Genomic DNA, 16,297 nt, shown 5'->3' with positions numbered 1-16,297 from the left:
TCAGGCGTCTTTGTGTCCCAAGGGTAATATTTCCATTCCATTCTTAATGGAACAAATTTCTAATCAGAATATGTATTCAAAAATAATTGAGGCAATGCAATGTCAACACATCATGCTGCCATCAGCATTCCTGGTGCTGGGAATTGACCTGGCACACTCTGGTGTGACAGGGAGTCAGGGCAGTGCAGACACATCAGACATGATGATGAAGTGAGGGGAGCCAGCAAGGACAACACAACAGTTCTGCTCCTCTTTGGGTGCTTAAGCCAGTGTTGGATGAAAGCTTCTAAGCTGTAAGAGGCCAACCTTAAAACCTTTACGGAAGGGATGACTTTTAATGGATCCAGGCCAGGACCTCAACTTTTAAATCAGCAACAGTGTCTACTTTTATAAAGTTACTGAGAATTTTTCAAACAACAGTCACTTTCAGAAAGGTTAACACTGCCCCTAGATTTTTTTTTGTTTGTTTGTTTGTTTTTGTTTTTTTTGGGGTTTTTTTGCGGTACGCGGGCCTCTCACTGCTGTGGCCTCTCCCGTCGCGGAGCACAGGCTCCGGACGCACAGGCCCAGCGGCCACGGCTCACAGGCCCAGCCGCTCCGCGGCACGTGGGATCCTCCCGGACCGGGGCACGAACCCGCGCCCCCTGCATCGGCAGGCGGACTCTCAACCGCTGCGCCACCAGGGAAGCCCGCCCCTAGATTTTTAAATTATTAAAATCTCAGGACAACATACACTACTGAATATATTTTGTGATGCTCTGAAACAGTCCCAAGGTTTAAATCCAGGTTTCTTCAAGTTTGACAATATATTGGTAGTTGTTGAAGCCGGGTGATGGGTAATGGGGCTCCTTATCGTATCCTTCTACTTTTGACTGTGCTTGACATTTTCATAATAGAAAATGGAAAAAATAGATTTCTTTCAATGTATTTTATATTCAAAATTTTACTGACTTTTCCTTTGGAAAAATATGAGATCTGATTTGTGCTTATGATTATTTAATGCTTTAACAAGCAATGTGGATTTTTAAAAAATCTACCAAGCATGATGTTGATCATAAAAAAATTTTTTTTTTCACTCCTGAAAAAATGTTACCAGGATCTGGAATGATAGAAGAAGTGCACCTAAACAAATGCAGTGCCACCATCTGCCTGGCATTCTCACAGTGTGACAAAATAGACTGGTAATTAACTGCTTTCCTACCGAAATCTGCCAGCTTTAACTCCCCCGTGTCACTGATCAGAAGGTTCTGTGGTTTCAGGTCTCTGTGCAAAATATAACGCTGGTGGATGTAAGACAGCCCTCGCAGCAACTGAAATAAAAACAACTGAAAAAATAGGGAGACAAAAGTTAAAATCTGAACACAGACAAATGCCAGTTTCTACATACAGTCTGCCAAGTACTTGTGTTTAGTGAAAATGGGTAACCATCACTAAATTTCCTACCAAACTATTTAACCAGAATTTGCATAAGGGTATGGAAATTCCTAATTCATTAAGAAGTAAATCTGAAAATTTCTAACAACCTATTATGTCAACCCAGAGTGATACCTCCTCAGCCAGAAAGATCTATAATCCAATCTGTGTTCTATAAATTAAGTACAATGTAAAGAATCATTTTTTAAATAATATTTTATTTCTTCAGGTCTAAATTGATGCTGAGACAGAGAAAAAAAATCTATCCAGAATATTATAAAAAGAAGCAGAATTTTTTACTAAGTTTATGTAAATGTGCATGTATTCAATTCCACAGAAATGACATAAACATGGTACCGAAGGATTCACCCATTAACATGCTTTAAGGAATGAAAGATAAGATGATTTCAAGTAATTAAAACAAAAACAGTCACATGGTCCAATTATTACTGGATTGTAATTATATTGCTTTTGCATATATGGCCATAGAGATTAGGCTGTTGCCTAAAGACAGACAGGTACCTTCACTAATTACAGAACAGACCCATCCTAAAGGGAAAGGAAACAGAAAACAGAGAAATCAAGAATTCAAGAGCAATGGTTTTATAAGAAATAATTTTAAGAAGTGACTGATGGCCTTCCCTGTTTAGTTTCATATTGGATCCTATCAAATGTTCCCAATTTTGATAACAAAAAATGTGAGTCACTAGGCTTTCCAATATTTATAAAAATGTTTATAAAAAAGAGACTATCTTTAAACAATTTACTTGCCAAAATAATCCTAATTGACATAGTTTTTAAAAATCAATCTCCTAAAACAAAAATAAAAACAAAAGGTTTTAGGTGCCATCAATACCGGAGTCTATGTAATCAGCTGGTAACAAAATGCAGTTTCAGGGAAATTTTAAATGAATCAGATGCCAAGTGTGGGCAGTATAAGGATTCCAGGATCTTCAAACGGAAAAGACTGGCAACTCCTTGAGGGCCCTGGAAGCTAGCATTTCTGGAATATTTTCCAACTAACTAGGGGCTCTGAAAGCCAAGTAAATTTTTTAGAGAGTGGATACCTTGAAATAACAGTAGATGAATTCATTTCAAAATCTCTGTATGTGATAATATGCTGTGGAGCAGTGAAGGCCTCGGATCATTATTTCCAGAATCTAAGTACCAGAAACTAAAAACCTGTTCTGTGTTAGCCTGGATTAAATTACTGGCTCAAGAACCTCGGGAAGCAAATGTCTCCTGGACTCCTCTTTTCAATCCTTTCTGTGTAGCAGATGGAAAGACTTAACGCCATCACCAGCAGCTTCCAGCCTCGTTCCTCCCTTCTAATACCCCCTGCATCCTGAAGCCGAAAGCTTACAATTTCTAAGAAAATCCATATCCCTTCAGTTTAGAAGGGAGAAAGGATGAGCAAATAAAGCCGCTTTGTGTTTTCAAAATCTTTTCATCAATCAATCAATCACAAAGGCAGACCACATAACAAACTTAATTTCAAAAATAAACTGATTTTGAAAAGAAAGTTTGCATTCTGCAAGGTGCTAGCAGAGACTTACCAGACTGCGATTATCTATTTCACCACAGCAACACATCTTAGTTGAACAAGCAATGACACGAAGTGCCAGCTGCCGTTCTATGCATCACAGAATACGAACTCATTTGATCTCTGTAATAATTTTAGTGGTGAAGGTACCACTATTAAATCTGTATTAGTGATGAGGAAACTGGGATCAGTTTAAGTGGCAGAGCCAGGACTCAAACCCAACAAGTTTGACTCCAAACTCCACGCCCTTAACCACTCCACTATAGGAATCTTGGCCAGAACACAAGTAGGGAGTGTTGATATAGAAGCTGCTTCCAACTAACAGGATAAAGTCTGGGCATCTAACAGCATGGCCTTCGAGGCTGCTGAGCTGAGCCCTGATTTCAGCTGGGTGCCCAGGCATCACCACTCTACATTCCCTGACTCCAAGCAGTCTCACGTACGCCCATACGCAGAGCATATTGCTCTTCAGCCCTTTACCTTTGTTCTTACCTATTCTCTGACAGAAAAGCGCTGTCTCACCTTTGCCTGCTAATCTCCATGTGTTTCTTAGACCTCTCCTCAAAAACCACTCCTCCCTGGAGGCTTTCCTGACCCTAGGCCTTCCCTCTCCCTACAGGTCTGTGTGAGGGGTTCCTCCTCTGTGCTCCTGGGGCAGCCGCTACATCTGTCTATTGCAGTTATGGTATTACCCTATCTCCCTCAGACTGTGTGCCTTAACTACCTTCCTAACCTGGGTCCACAGCTGGATGAAGTAGCTACAGAAATAACAGATGCCTGGAATGGGAGTCTCTAGAAGCTAAGGGTAGAAGTGGGTAGATCAAGCAGTCCCAAAGGGCTCTTCTTTTAATACCTCTACCAATTAGTGAAAATATATAATCCTCATGCTAATCCAGAAGCTATTCAAATAGGGTAGCGTATTAAAGAGGATTAAGAAAATCAGTGATAAGAAGGATGCAACCACACATCCAACTACAGTTGTATACATGACAAACTAAGCCCCAAACAAGACAAGTAGAACCCCAAACATTAAGTTGGAGCCCCAAACAAATTTTTAAATCTTTGATCAATGCACAAAGTCAGAACAAATCCCCATAGAATAAATTCATTCAGGATTTACTAAGTGCCAACCATGTGCCAGGTGCTGTCATGTAAGAGGGATGCAAAGATGAACAGGATATAAGATGTAGTCCCTGGACTCGAGGAACTCACAGCCCACTGGGTATGACAGACACATAAACAGATAACTACCACCTAAAGAGGTCTGCACTGTGACAGCAACGTGAACTGAGTGTACTGAAGGCACAGAGGAGGGAGGAAACTTGTCACTCTGAAAACAGAATTCATTACACATAAAATTTTAATAGGAAAACAAGCATTCACTAGATGCACAAGATGAAGTGATGTATTATATGACAAACCTCTTGCTGTTCTGAGTGAAAAAATTGAGGAGACCAAGCAAGCAGATCACTAAGAAGACAAATTAAGAAGAAAATTTTAAATAAATGAAAAGAAGACAATATATGAAACAGTAAAATTATCAATGCACCATCATAATAGTAATGGTGGCAAGGGGATAACAGTATACTTCACTGAAACCATTAGTAAACTTGGTGTTTTAGAAATAACATTTTAATGTGTTTAACAGAAAATATACTGCTAGCTAGGGGTGGGAAGGCCACAAGGAATTAGCACTGAGTTTAACAGAATGTCCCATGGAATATTCTTTGGGAGTGTTTTGAGAAAGGCAAGTCTCGGGCATTTCTTCTTTTGGCAAACAGGCAAGTATCTAACTTGCCCATGTAAATTTTTCAGAAAGCCACTTCACTTGGTTGTTGTATAAATCACCACATAACAAGCTATGTTTGATCTCTGTGAAAACCAGAGGATACTATGAAAACAAGAAGGACCACCAAAGAGGGGGCCACATGCAGAGAAAGAGTAAAAATCAGCTTTGCTACTTGCTAATAAAACTTGGTGAACATCAATGCAATCTCAGGTACTGAAAAAAAAGGAAGGGAGAGTAATACTAATTGAAGGCTTACACTCATTTAAAGGCTGTTTTAAGTAATTTTACATATATTTTATAATCCTGTATTTTTCCTTTTCTTTTAAACAAATGAGAAAACGAAAGTTCTAAAAGCATGAGAAACTTAAAGTCATCCAACCATCACACAGCACTTGTGAACTTTCCACTACACTTCATTATCTTAAATGAGGTTGATGCTTACTAAACGCATGGATGAATACAGTTATACACCCAATATAATCAAAGTGCTCTGATTAAGTGAACCCAAGTTTGTAAGCCTCAATTAGCATATTATGTAATGAGCATATGATTCCTGAATGTCTATTTTTGCTACTTAAAATCCTCTTAAAAATAAATAACATGGCAGAAGACAGCTTTATGTCCTGAAGCTGATAAACTAACATATTTTCATTTCTATCTTCTTATTTTTCTACTGTAGTAGCCATAAGGTCTTCCTAAGAATACCTTGTCCCCTCAGGATATTCTATTCCACTTTATAAAAGGAGATATCTTCAAATCCTACAGTATGATCCTGAAGAGTTATACTCTAGTTCGAATATGTTCACTTTTTGCAATAAGAATCCCCATGGGAAAATGACTTAAATAGCAACGATACGATGAACAGGGACACTTTTACCAGCAGCAGATCTATCTATAGCCACGTTGTCTTGCCATCTCCCGCAGAAAGCAGCTCATATTCTCAGGGCCATGGCATATACTTCTTGGGAATATCCTTTAATACTCCTTCTATTCCCTTCTGAAACTCTTTAGACTTTAAGTAGGTAAAGAATATGAAGATAAGGCTTTTTATCAAAACATTTAGAGCAAGTTGGTAAAAAGCACACACACACATCATTGGACTTAATATACTTGTTACTCAAAAGAATTATTGCCACTTGCAGTGAGCAACAAATTTTATACTCCTCCACCCCCGTCAAAGTCTAAAGATGTATGATCAGATGCTCTTTGTCTCAATGCTTACAGTCATGAGATTCCATGAATGGTCTGAAATCCAGGCATTATTTAATAAATGTGGTTCCATCTAATATGAGACTAAGCACAGTGAACATCTTGCAGATTTTCCAGGCTTGGGTCAACTATCTTCAAGGGATATCCACGGTCTCTTAGGGCTTATTAGAGTGATTAGCAATGCACCCTATGCCTTATGGCACAGCAGCAATTCTTACAAAGAGAGTTAGTTAAGTTACTTTTCTGTCACCTGGGGACCAAGTTTAAATCTTTGTATCTTAGGTTTTTCATCTTAAAAATGAGATTGTCTCAGATGCCCTTAATATTCATTCATGCTGTAAAACTGTATCCTTTCATTTTATGAATAACAGAAATAGAAGGGACTCTACAAATTGAGCAGCTGTAATAACTGCCATTTACTAAATACTTACTAGTAAATTAATCCTTCCAACACTTCTGCTAGGTAGATACTATTATCTTTATTTCACAGATAGAGAAATAAAGGCTCAGAGAAACTAAATGAATTGGGAAAAGGGACCCACAGCAAGTGTAGTAGAGGTAGTAGAGATAGTTCCCATTTTTGTCTTGCTCTGACACCCACAATTTAAAATACTGCTACCCAAAAACCATGTATACTATTTGATTAAAGTAGTTACACATTGTGTGAATCCAAGGCTAGAAAATGTGACACTGGCAAATAAACCAAAGTTGTACATCGCTAATACATGCTTCAAGTAATATGCTCCATGTTTAGCACCATACCATTTAAAACTCCACAGGATGCACAAACATTAAATTACTCATGCATCAAACTTTCTAGAAATGAAAAATAATTAGAAAATTTGAATCCTCAAAATATCTAGTGAATGTAAAAATATATTAAAATATGCATCAGATAATGATTTTACTGCAATACTAGGTCTTCTTCAACTTTCAAAAGAATGATTCATTCCATTTAGTTGAGTTTCAAATTTGCAAATACCTAATGCAAATATCAAATCATAATTTGTAATACAATGTACATAATACATTGCCAAATAGTTTATATTTTATAAAACATCATTGCAATTTTATGTGTTGAATTTTTTAAAAAGAATACTAAGAAGGTTATATGGAGCTATAAGGGGGACAGAAATAAAAGCCCAGGTAGTAAAACATTATGGTATAATTTATTTGTCACTTTGGACACACTTGACAGTATTAAGTGTGCTACTGGGATAGTGTAAGACACAAACATTCATGCCAGGGCATCGGGTCGTAGATGTGTCCTTTTTTGCCCTGTACTACAGACAGATATGGGTCTTAGAAAATCTGAGTAGTAAGGACAGTTTGTCTTGCCACGTTTTGCCCTTTTTGAGTTCTTTCATTTAACTTTCTGCTTCTTCATTCCACTCCCTCATAAGTCTTAGATACGGAACATGTTCCATTATTTCTAAATAATGTAACAAAAATGTAATTTTCAATCTCTGTGTTATTTATACATTAATATTCTATTCTTAAAGATGATAACTTTCTGGAAGGGAATAACTCAAAGAATAAGAGTTTCAAATACTTGGGCAAACTCTTGGGAAAAAGCTCTTGCACGCTTTCTGTGATCCTTAAGTTGGCCTCCCATTCCGCCCTCTCCTCCTGCCTCAATACAATGGTGGATATCAACAAGGTGTTGCTCTAGGCACCGAGATGCCCACAGTGAGCAAGTTGCCTGGAGCCATGGGAACCAGAACCGGGATACTTACAAGGAGTCAAATGGGGATTGTAAAACAGATCTGTGTTTTGCCATGTTCCTTGAAAGAAGCACATTAGCTTCTTTAGTATGTTAATATATTATCATAATATGTAATATTATATAATAATATACAATATATTATAATACTTAGTATACTAATACTAAGTAGATTTCCAAATTATTAGAGTTTGTATGTATGATGAAGAAAATGGGGAGGGCTGAGGATGAGAAACTTCCATTTAATAAACTTGGTCAGCAGCCTAAAATTAGTATTAGAAATATTCCTTAGCTGAGTAGAAAGAAGATGATCAAATTTAAGCTACTGGCTTTAATAGTTGCCCAACATAATTTTCCAAGAGAAAAACTGAAACACTTATTCCAAGGAATTCTAATAATATAATAATATTAAGTATACAACTGACCTTACTGATAGGCACTTTTTAGAACCAAAAAGAAATAGCATGAAATACAAATATTTGCTCAACTTCATTTGTGAATGTATGCAACACTCCCCCAACTACAGGCCATTCTTTTTACACACAATGAAAAGGAATAAATAGAATTTAAAATGGTTTTATTGCCTAAAGCAACACCTTAAACACTATCAACATGAACTGTCTTAATATCAGTTGATAAGGCCAATGCAACTTTTTCTTTTAAATTGAGAGAGACAGATGCAGACTGAAAAACTGACAAAGGTGATGAATCTTGAGTGTAAGAGTCTTAGAGAAAGATCACTTCTGCAAGCTATACAATAGAGAAAAATATGTTTCATATGGAATGCAGTAAAGACTCTGAGTTTGATAGGTATGATCAATAAACCTCTCTCTCTCTCTCTGCATCTTCTTAGAGAGATCTCAAGTAACAGGGATTTATATATTAATGAGAAAATATCTATGAAATGTACTGGCTACTCACATGAAGGCTGAACTTGTCTAGGACTTTCAGAAAAATCCCTGGAAGTGTGTACATACTCTGTTACTCAGCTAATTTCCCCCCTGGGTCCTCATGTTTGTCTTGGAAAACATGCAAACAAAGGGGTCGAGTGCAAGATCCATCTTAAACGGGAGAGAGGCAAGGTGAATGGCTTGAAGCTTGAAACCCAGGAGGGTATCTGTCCTATTTCCACTGGATACCACCGCCCCTGCCCCACCAAGCTGGGTAATTCCATCTAACAAATAAAATACCACAGGGCATACTTCTAACGACTATCTGTATTTCATCAATCTTTGGGGTGATTTCTTTTCAATCTGGGTTTTAAAGCACCGCTAGGAAAGAGTGGGCTGTTCAGTTAGCTGCCTTGATTCCTTTGTCTGATTCAAATCATTAACAAGCACATCAGCAGATGATGCCAAGCATACAAAAGACATGTTCTAAACAACGGAACGCACGCCCCACATCTTAACCAGAAATTCACTACTCAGACCCTCTCTGAACATCCAACACAATATGAATTGACACATGAATTTCACTTTCTTTTACTGTTAATCCTTCGCTGTCTAGATATGGAAAATCATTTTGTTATAACAAAAATAGGATGAAAAGGCTCAAAAGAAAACTGAGACTAGGTGTCAAATTTTTAAAACACTCCTGAATGGCTCCATGAAATAACCGTATTTCCCAAAATACAGAATAATGAAAGGCTCTATAATATTCGCTGTAATGCATAGTAGGAAATCATTACCAGCTAAATGAGAGTTCTAACGCAAAATATGGAGAAAATCAGGTGTTACTGGATTTTCTATCTCAACATTAGAAAGTCTCATTCAGGAATCAATTCTCAGTGCCATCTGTATGAGACAGTCTTAATTTGGCATAACATTATTCTGACTGTTATACACCTGCTTGCTCTTGGAAAAATAGCGATTTTTCAACCTTAATAATCCTCATATCTTTTTAATTAATATAGATATTGAGATAAAAAATAAAACTCAGCTTTATGTCCAAAGAATTTCAGATACTTCAGAGAACAAGGCAGATAATTCAGAATTACTTTACTTTGGATTACAGTTCTTTAAAAAAAAAAGACAAATGTTTTTACAAAAAAATCTTCTAGAAAAGTCATTAAGGTGACACAGCAATGAAGGTAATTACATAAAAACACAGGAAGACCCAATGTCATCATGGTAATAAGATTCAAGCACCTATATTTCTGGATATGAGCTGGAGACAGTATCAATTAATCTTTCTTTTCTTTAATGAACCTTAATTTTCAGTCTCTCATGCTTATCACTTTTTAAAGAACACATGAAAAGCTGAATGAAAGAGGGAATTTAGACTGTTATGGTCATTTTTTAAAAAACTGATCAATCTGTAAGTCACTGAGAATTATAAAATGAAGAACTCCAATACAAGTCTGCCTTCAACTCAGCTATGACAGTCAAAACCCAAGAAAATTCATAGTGAATGGTTTGTAAAGGGGGCAAAAATGAACTACCTTCTGCCCAAAATTCTAACCAGTTTCCTACATACCAATTATCATGTTCTAACAATTGATTGTTATACCTTTAATCATCATAAATATTTACAACAAGGCCAATGTCCTCAGGCTTTCGATTCAGGCTTTAAATTGTCCTTTAAGTAATTAACTGCTAAAATTACCCATTTGTCTAAAACTGATATAATACAGACCATTAGTTAATAGTGAATATTTATTTCAGAAGGCCATACTGAGAACAGACACATTTTTGTAGGCAATTAAAGTAGCAAAGTGATTACAGCAATTTAGTTAACATTGACAATTTTTCTTATGAGTTTATTCCAGTGCTTACAAGGAATATACAGCACGAAAGATAAAACTTTAACAGATGTTTTGCTGGGATTTAATTCAAAATTACCATAGACTGGCCTATGCTTTACTATGAAATCATGAGTTATGTACTCTTTCAATTGTTCTTTTCTTCCCCCTCATTCTTCAGTGATGCATCACCTTTGTAACACTTGCAAGTCTACCTGATTCACAGTAAAGAACAATCGCCTCAATTCTCAGATGCGTGGCAACCCACCTTTTCACAATAAACAAGTATATATGAAACCTAAACAGATATGTACATTTTTATAATCCAAGATGAATGTTTAAAATATTTCCATATACTGTCATGCTGCATAGTGATGAAACCAAAAGTCAAAACTGTCAAATTTAGAAGCAAAAGGACTTGATCGCTATGTTTTCCTTCTGTTCACCATAATAAATATTCAGTATTTATTACATTCCTATCCTTTAATGATCTATGAACTATTTAACCAAATGCAGAGCTTCAGAGTTACTACAAGAACATGCTCTTTTAAAGATAATTGCTTATCTCACCTGGTTTTCACATCTTACATTTATAGAGAACCATTACAAGGTCTTATTTTAGCTCAACTGTTGTTTTTTTTTTTTAATCAGCATCTAGCACAGCATTATGAACAGTTAACTTAGTAAATATTATTCTTATGTTCTTCATTTTGCATTCATTGATTTAAGTGACAAGAAGTATCACCACATGAAAAAAAATGTTAATCCATCACACAGAAATACCCATGAGACATCTGTCACTGTGTCATAGTCAGACTTCTTTGAGAATAATTTCACCTGCAGTGCAGATCCTAAATGTAACCCTGGAGGAGTGCACTGTCTCTAAGCAGACAAAACTGTGAAGAAAAGCCAGTGCATGATTAGCTGAGTGGCCTCCCATGGAAACCAACATGGTAATGAGGGCTGTTTACTTTCATGCACTACAATTCAGATGCCAAAACACAGGCATTAACAAGATGCATTCTATTTTTTAACTTCCCATACCCTCAGAGAAGGTATAACTATTATCTTCAACATGAAAATGATGAAAAACCTATGTGAATGAGTACATATAAAGTCAGGTAAACAGGCTAATTACTGTAATTTAATATACGAATCATGCAATGTAAGGAAAAGAACATTGGACAAAGAATCAAAATGCTCTTTGACAAGTTCTTAATCTCAATGATTCTGGTCTTTATATAAAATGTGGCAGCTGAAATGGATGACTGCTTTAGGATGCTAATCCTGGAATGAGCCTGGCTATAGCAGAATCACTTAAAGAAGTGTTTTTCTAACTACATCAACATGTAATATTGATTACATATTACATTTTATAATATTACATATTGATCGCAATATTGTACTGTATTATAATCATGTAAATGTTATTTACAGCTGAGCCATTAAGTTTTATATGACTACTTTCTTCCCCTGCACAATAATTGTTTTTCTGGTGTTAGTAACTATCTAGTTCTTTTGTTGGTTGGTTTGCTTGCCTTTGTTGAATTTTCTTTGTGGTTATCACTAATTCAACACCAAATTCTTCTTCCATCTTATAAATCTGCTCAAACACATTTGGTATTCTATCTAACCCTTTCATCTTCTTAGAAATCTCTCCTGGAGACTTCTGACCTGCACCAATCAGACTGACTGGTTACCCTTTCAGCTCGATGCACAGTTGTTACCCTGGGATTCTTTTCATCATTGTCTTGAGGATATCCATCTCTCTTTTGTGGTAGCCTCTACTACCTGGTTTCCTTTCCTTTTCTGCTTTGGTTTATTCCCTGAGTTATAGTGCAGTACATCTTCAAGTAGCTTCCTGAGAAAGGATGCAAGGTATGCAAACTTTTCGACTCCTTGAACACCTGAAAATAATTATCCTATTCTCACACTTCATTGATAGTTTGTATAGAATTGTAGATTGGAAACAATTTTACATTGGAATTTTCAAGTTGTTGTCCCACTTCCATCTCCATTCCAGCGCTGCTGTTGAAGTTTAACATCACCGTAATTCTTGATCTTTAGTAGTAAACCTGTTCCCTTTCGGTAGGATCTTTCTTTGAAATCAGTGTTCTGAAAATTTGCAACAATAAATGTTATCATTCATCTATTATCATTAAATGTTCTGGGCATTTAATGGACCCTCTTAATCTTGAAGTTCACATCCTTCACATCTGGAAAAAGTATAGTTTAATGTTTATTGCTTTAATGACTCCCTCTTATTTTCTCCAGTCATTCAGATGGTTGATCCCCTGGACTGGACTCCAAATTTTCTGATACCTTCTTTCTCATGTTTCAGATTTGTATTTTATGCTCTATTTTCTGGTCAACTTCTCCAACTTTTTCTTCCATCCGTTTTTACTGTTGTTTTTAATTTCTGTCATCATATTTTGAATTTCCAAAGCTACTTCATGTCCACTAATTTCTCCTTTTTAAAAATAACATAGCCCTGTGTTTTATAGATGTAGTATTTTCTTTTACCTCTTGGAGAATATTATTGATAATTTTTTTGAAGTTTTCTTTCTTTCTTTCTCTGTGTAATCAATGCAAGCAACTTTGCTTCCTCTGAGTTACTTATTTGTCAATTGGGGTCTTCATTGTAGAATCACCTAGATTCTTTAGGTCTGTTCTCTTGGACTGATCAGATTCTCCAGAAAGACGCTTACAACTTTCTACCTTGAGGCGTGGGTCTGATACCTGTTTTCTGAAGCACCACAGTCCAGGCCCTGTCTCTCATATATATATATATATTAAAGTTTTACAGATGACTCTGCTGTGGAGCCTAGTTTGAAGACCTCTTTGATGATGACCAAAGTTTCTTGCACCCTTAAACATTCCAAGCACTGAGACAATCCAGTACATTTTGGCAAAACCTCAAAAAGCCAAGATGTCAATAGCTATGGGGAAATGGAAACTTATATACCAACACCTATCACTGCCTTTCAGTTATACAGAAAGGTATAAAAAGAGGTAAATCACATCATGCACTTTTGGAGGCAAAAATGTAGTAGAGTATCAATCTGTAACCATGTGAAACAATTTGTGAGTGAGAGTAGTTCCTGCTCCATATGACTAATATCTAGACTCAGTGTTGGCATCATATCTAATTTCTGTGACATTATTTATGCTAACTGCACATCTCATTCACCAGTGAATTTCCACCACACCTTAGGAGGTACGAGCTCCTGCAGTAATAAACCTTGTTTAATGCCCCAGTACAACCTGAACTTGAAACAGGTAGCAAAAACTAAGTATTTTAAGTACGAGGAATGATCGTAGGGTGAAAGAAAAGCTTGCAAAACTTGGGTAACAGCTGTTGAAACACAATTTCAAGGAGTGCAGCCTAGTAACTGAAAACCAGTAACCTAGAAGCTCAATCTTTCCATGACCATTAAGAGATTAAGGAAAAAAAAAATGTAACGGATGAAGCAGAATTTACAAAGGCTACAAAAATCACCAGTGATACTGGCAATGCTTTGTGGAATGAGCTCTCTTTCTTTATTTCACCAACAAACTTGCCCATAACTAATGACACACAGTGTTGGTGAAAAGACAAAACAAGGATAATGGAAATCCAGTGATGCCATGGTTTTTTGAAAAGGCTCAGGCCAGCTCTTTAATCTTAATCCTGTCACTGAATTTGAAGTCTGGATATCAAATTTAGCTCAGAGTAGCCTCTGATTTCCACTGAGGCTGGTAGGCCCGGGGCTTCCACTAGCTGGACTCTCTACAGATTCCCCAGGCTAAAGTGGGAAAAGGGGGTGGGGAGGGGGGAAGGAATTCGGAGATTGGGGTTGACACATATACACTATTGATACTATGTATAAAATGGACAACTAATGAGAACATACTGTATAGCACAGGGAACTCTACTTAATGCACTGTGGTGACCTAAATGGGAAGGAAATCCAAAAAAAAAGGGGATATATATATATATGTATAGCTGACGTATTTTGCTGTACAATAGAAACACAACATTGTAAAGCAACTATACTCCAATAAAAATTAATTTAAAAAATAAATAAAAATAAAGTGAGAAACAGGAGTAAGGATGTACTGTACTGTTGATTGTGAACCCAATCAACCCTAAGAAGAGAACATTAAATGTATAAATGAGACAATTTGAGATGTTTTAATGTTAAAAAAAGAATTATGTATTAATTATAATACTAATGTTTAAAGTTAAATTTGAACATGAACAAGATTAAAAAACAAATCTCTTCATCTGTTAAAATTTCTTGCCCAATCTAACCACTAAAAAAACTACCTATGTCAATGGATACAGATTTTTAAGAAAAGTGAATAGTCAAACAATTTAAAAGAAATCTAAACGAAACAAAAAAATCACAACAACAAAAAAGGAGATATATGAAAAAATCAACAAATACTGTAAGTACCATATTGACTCTATTACTTATTTTAAAAACAATGTTTTGTCAGATTTCCTACAAGTTCCTACATTTTAAAACTGTACAACATAGATGACCACCATAAAAACCCTCATTATTAATTTCATATTAAAAAGCACCTATAATTCATTAAGGAAAAGAACCAATCCAATAGAAAAATGAACATATAAGAACAGGTAACTTGTAATAGCGGAATTACAAGTGGTCAAGAGACATGAAAAGATGCTCAATGTCACTAGCAGTCAAGAAAATGTCAACATAAAAAATATTTCATTTTTTACTCATCAGAATGGCAAAAATCTAAATGACTGGTTAGTCAATCCTAGGGAATGTAGAGAAAAACAGTCTTTCTGTAATTTACAACCTTGTGGGCAAAGGTTCCAGTTAAATTCATTAAAACTGACATCACATCTCTAATTAATAAAGAAAACCCATTAACTAGATATTCAAAAGAAATGAGTATAAAGGTTTTATACTAATATCTACTCTAGAATCATTTTTAATAGGAACATTTTGGAAACAACCTCAAGATCTATGAATAAAGAACAGTTGCAAATTACGGTTTATTCATACTATGGAATAATATGCAGTTATTAGAAAGACTGAACTACATAGTCATGTATTGATTTTAAAGGATATCTATGACATATTCTAAGAGGAAAAAAAACTTATACAATATATATATATTATTTTTATAAAGCAAAAAGAAATAAACACATGTAATACCATACGTGCAAATATATCTCTCCTAGCAAAGGGAAAAGTACAGAAGAAAAAATATACCACATTGCAAGAAAGGTGCAGATAATGAATGGGACGAAATGGAGACAAATAATTTTACTTCAAATACATTTATAAGTTTAGCCTTCAGATAAACTTTGGTATCTTAAGCTTGAAATTTTGGGACAATTTCCCAAGATGGTTGCTAGGTCAAATCTTAAAAAAACTTAGTTCTTTTTATACACAGTAATCCAATTTCTGGTAAAAGAAATGAAAAAAAAGCAGTAGGAAAAACCACTTTTATCTGTTTGTACAAACAAGTGAAATATATGCACCATGAATTCACCATAACACTGTTTTGGATCATAATAATACTTTATCTTGAAACCAACTGGTACTGCAATATGGAGCTCCAAGCTAGAGCTACTGGAGATTCCCCTCTTCTGAAAACAGTGTTATGACAGGATTCCAGTGGATTTTACTCACTACTGGCAAACGTTTCTCCATGAAGAAAAAAAAACAGGATAAGGTCTAAATAATAATACCACAGTGAAAATATTTAATGTCAAAGCATGGCTTCCAATGTCAAAGCATAGCAATGACTACGGTTCACTTCAATATTACTTCTCTTTACACAATTTTTTTAAGTTATAGTAGAGAGATTAGATTTTTGCTCAAAACATGCACATGAAGAATGCTAACCCTTGAC

General features: G+C 35.7%; 1 protein-coding gene across 3 annotated transcripts in view; it reads right to left on the bottom strand.

Annotated features, from left to right (window-relative positions):
• CDK14 (cyclin dependent kinase 14) overlaps nt 1-16,297 on the bottom strand; it is a 595,562-nt gene that overhangs the window by 287,393 nt on the left and 291,872 nt on the right. For all 3 annotated transcript variants that reach the window (XM_032642400.1, XM_032642402.1, XM_032642401.1), the window contains one exon: nt 1,202-1,325. In XM_032642400.1, the coding sequence (XP_032498291.1) occupies nt 1,202-1,325 (124 nt within the window). The remainder of the gene's footprint in view (nt 1-1,201; nt 1,326-16,297) is intronic.

This window comes from Phocoena sinus, chromosome 9 (genome assembly GCF_008692025.1).
Source record: "Phocoena sinus isolate mPhoSin1 chromosome 9, mPhoSin1.pri, whole genome shotgun sequence".
NCBI classification, from domain to species: Eukaryota; Metazoa; Chordata; class Mammalia; order Artiodactyla; family Phocoenidae; genus Phocoena; species Phocoena sinus.
This window is presented reverse-complemented; position numbering and strand designations above follow the sequence as displayed.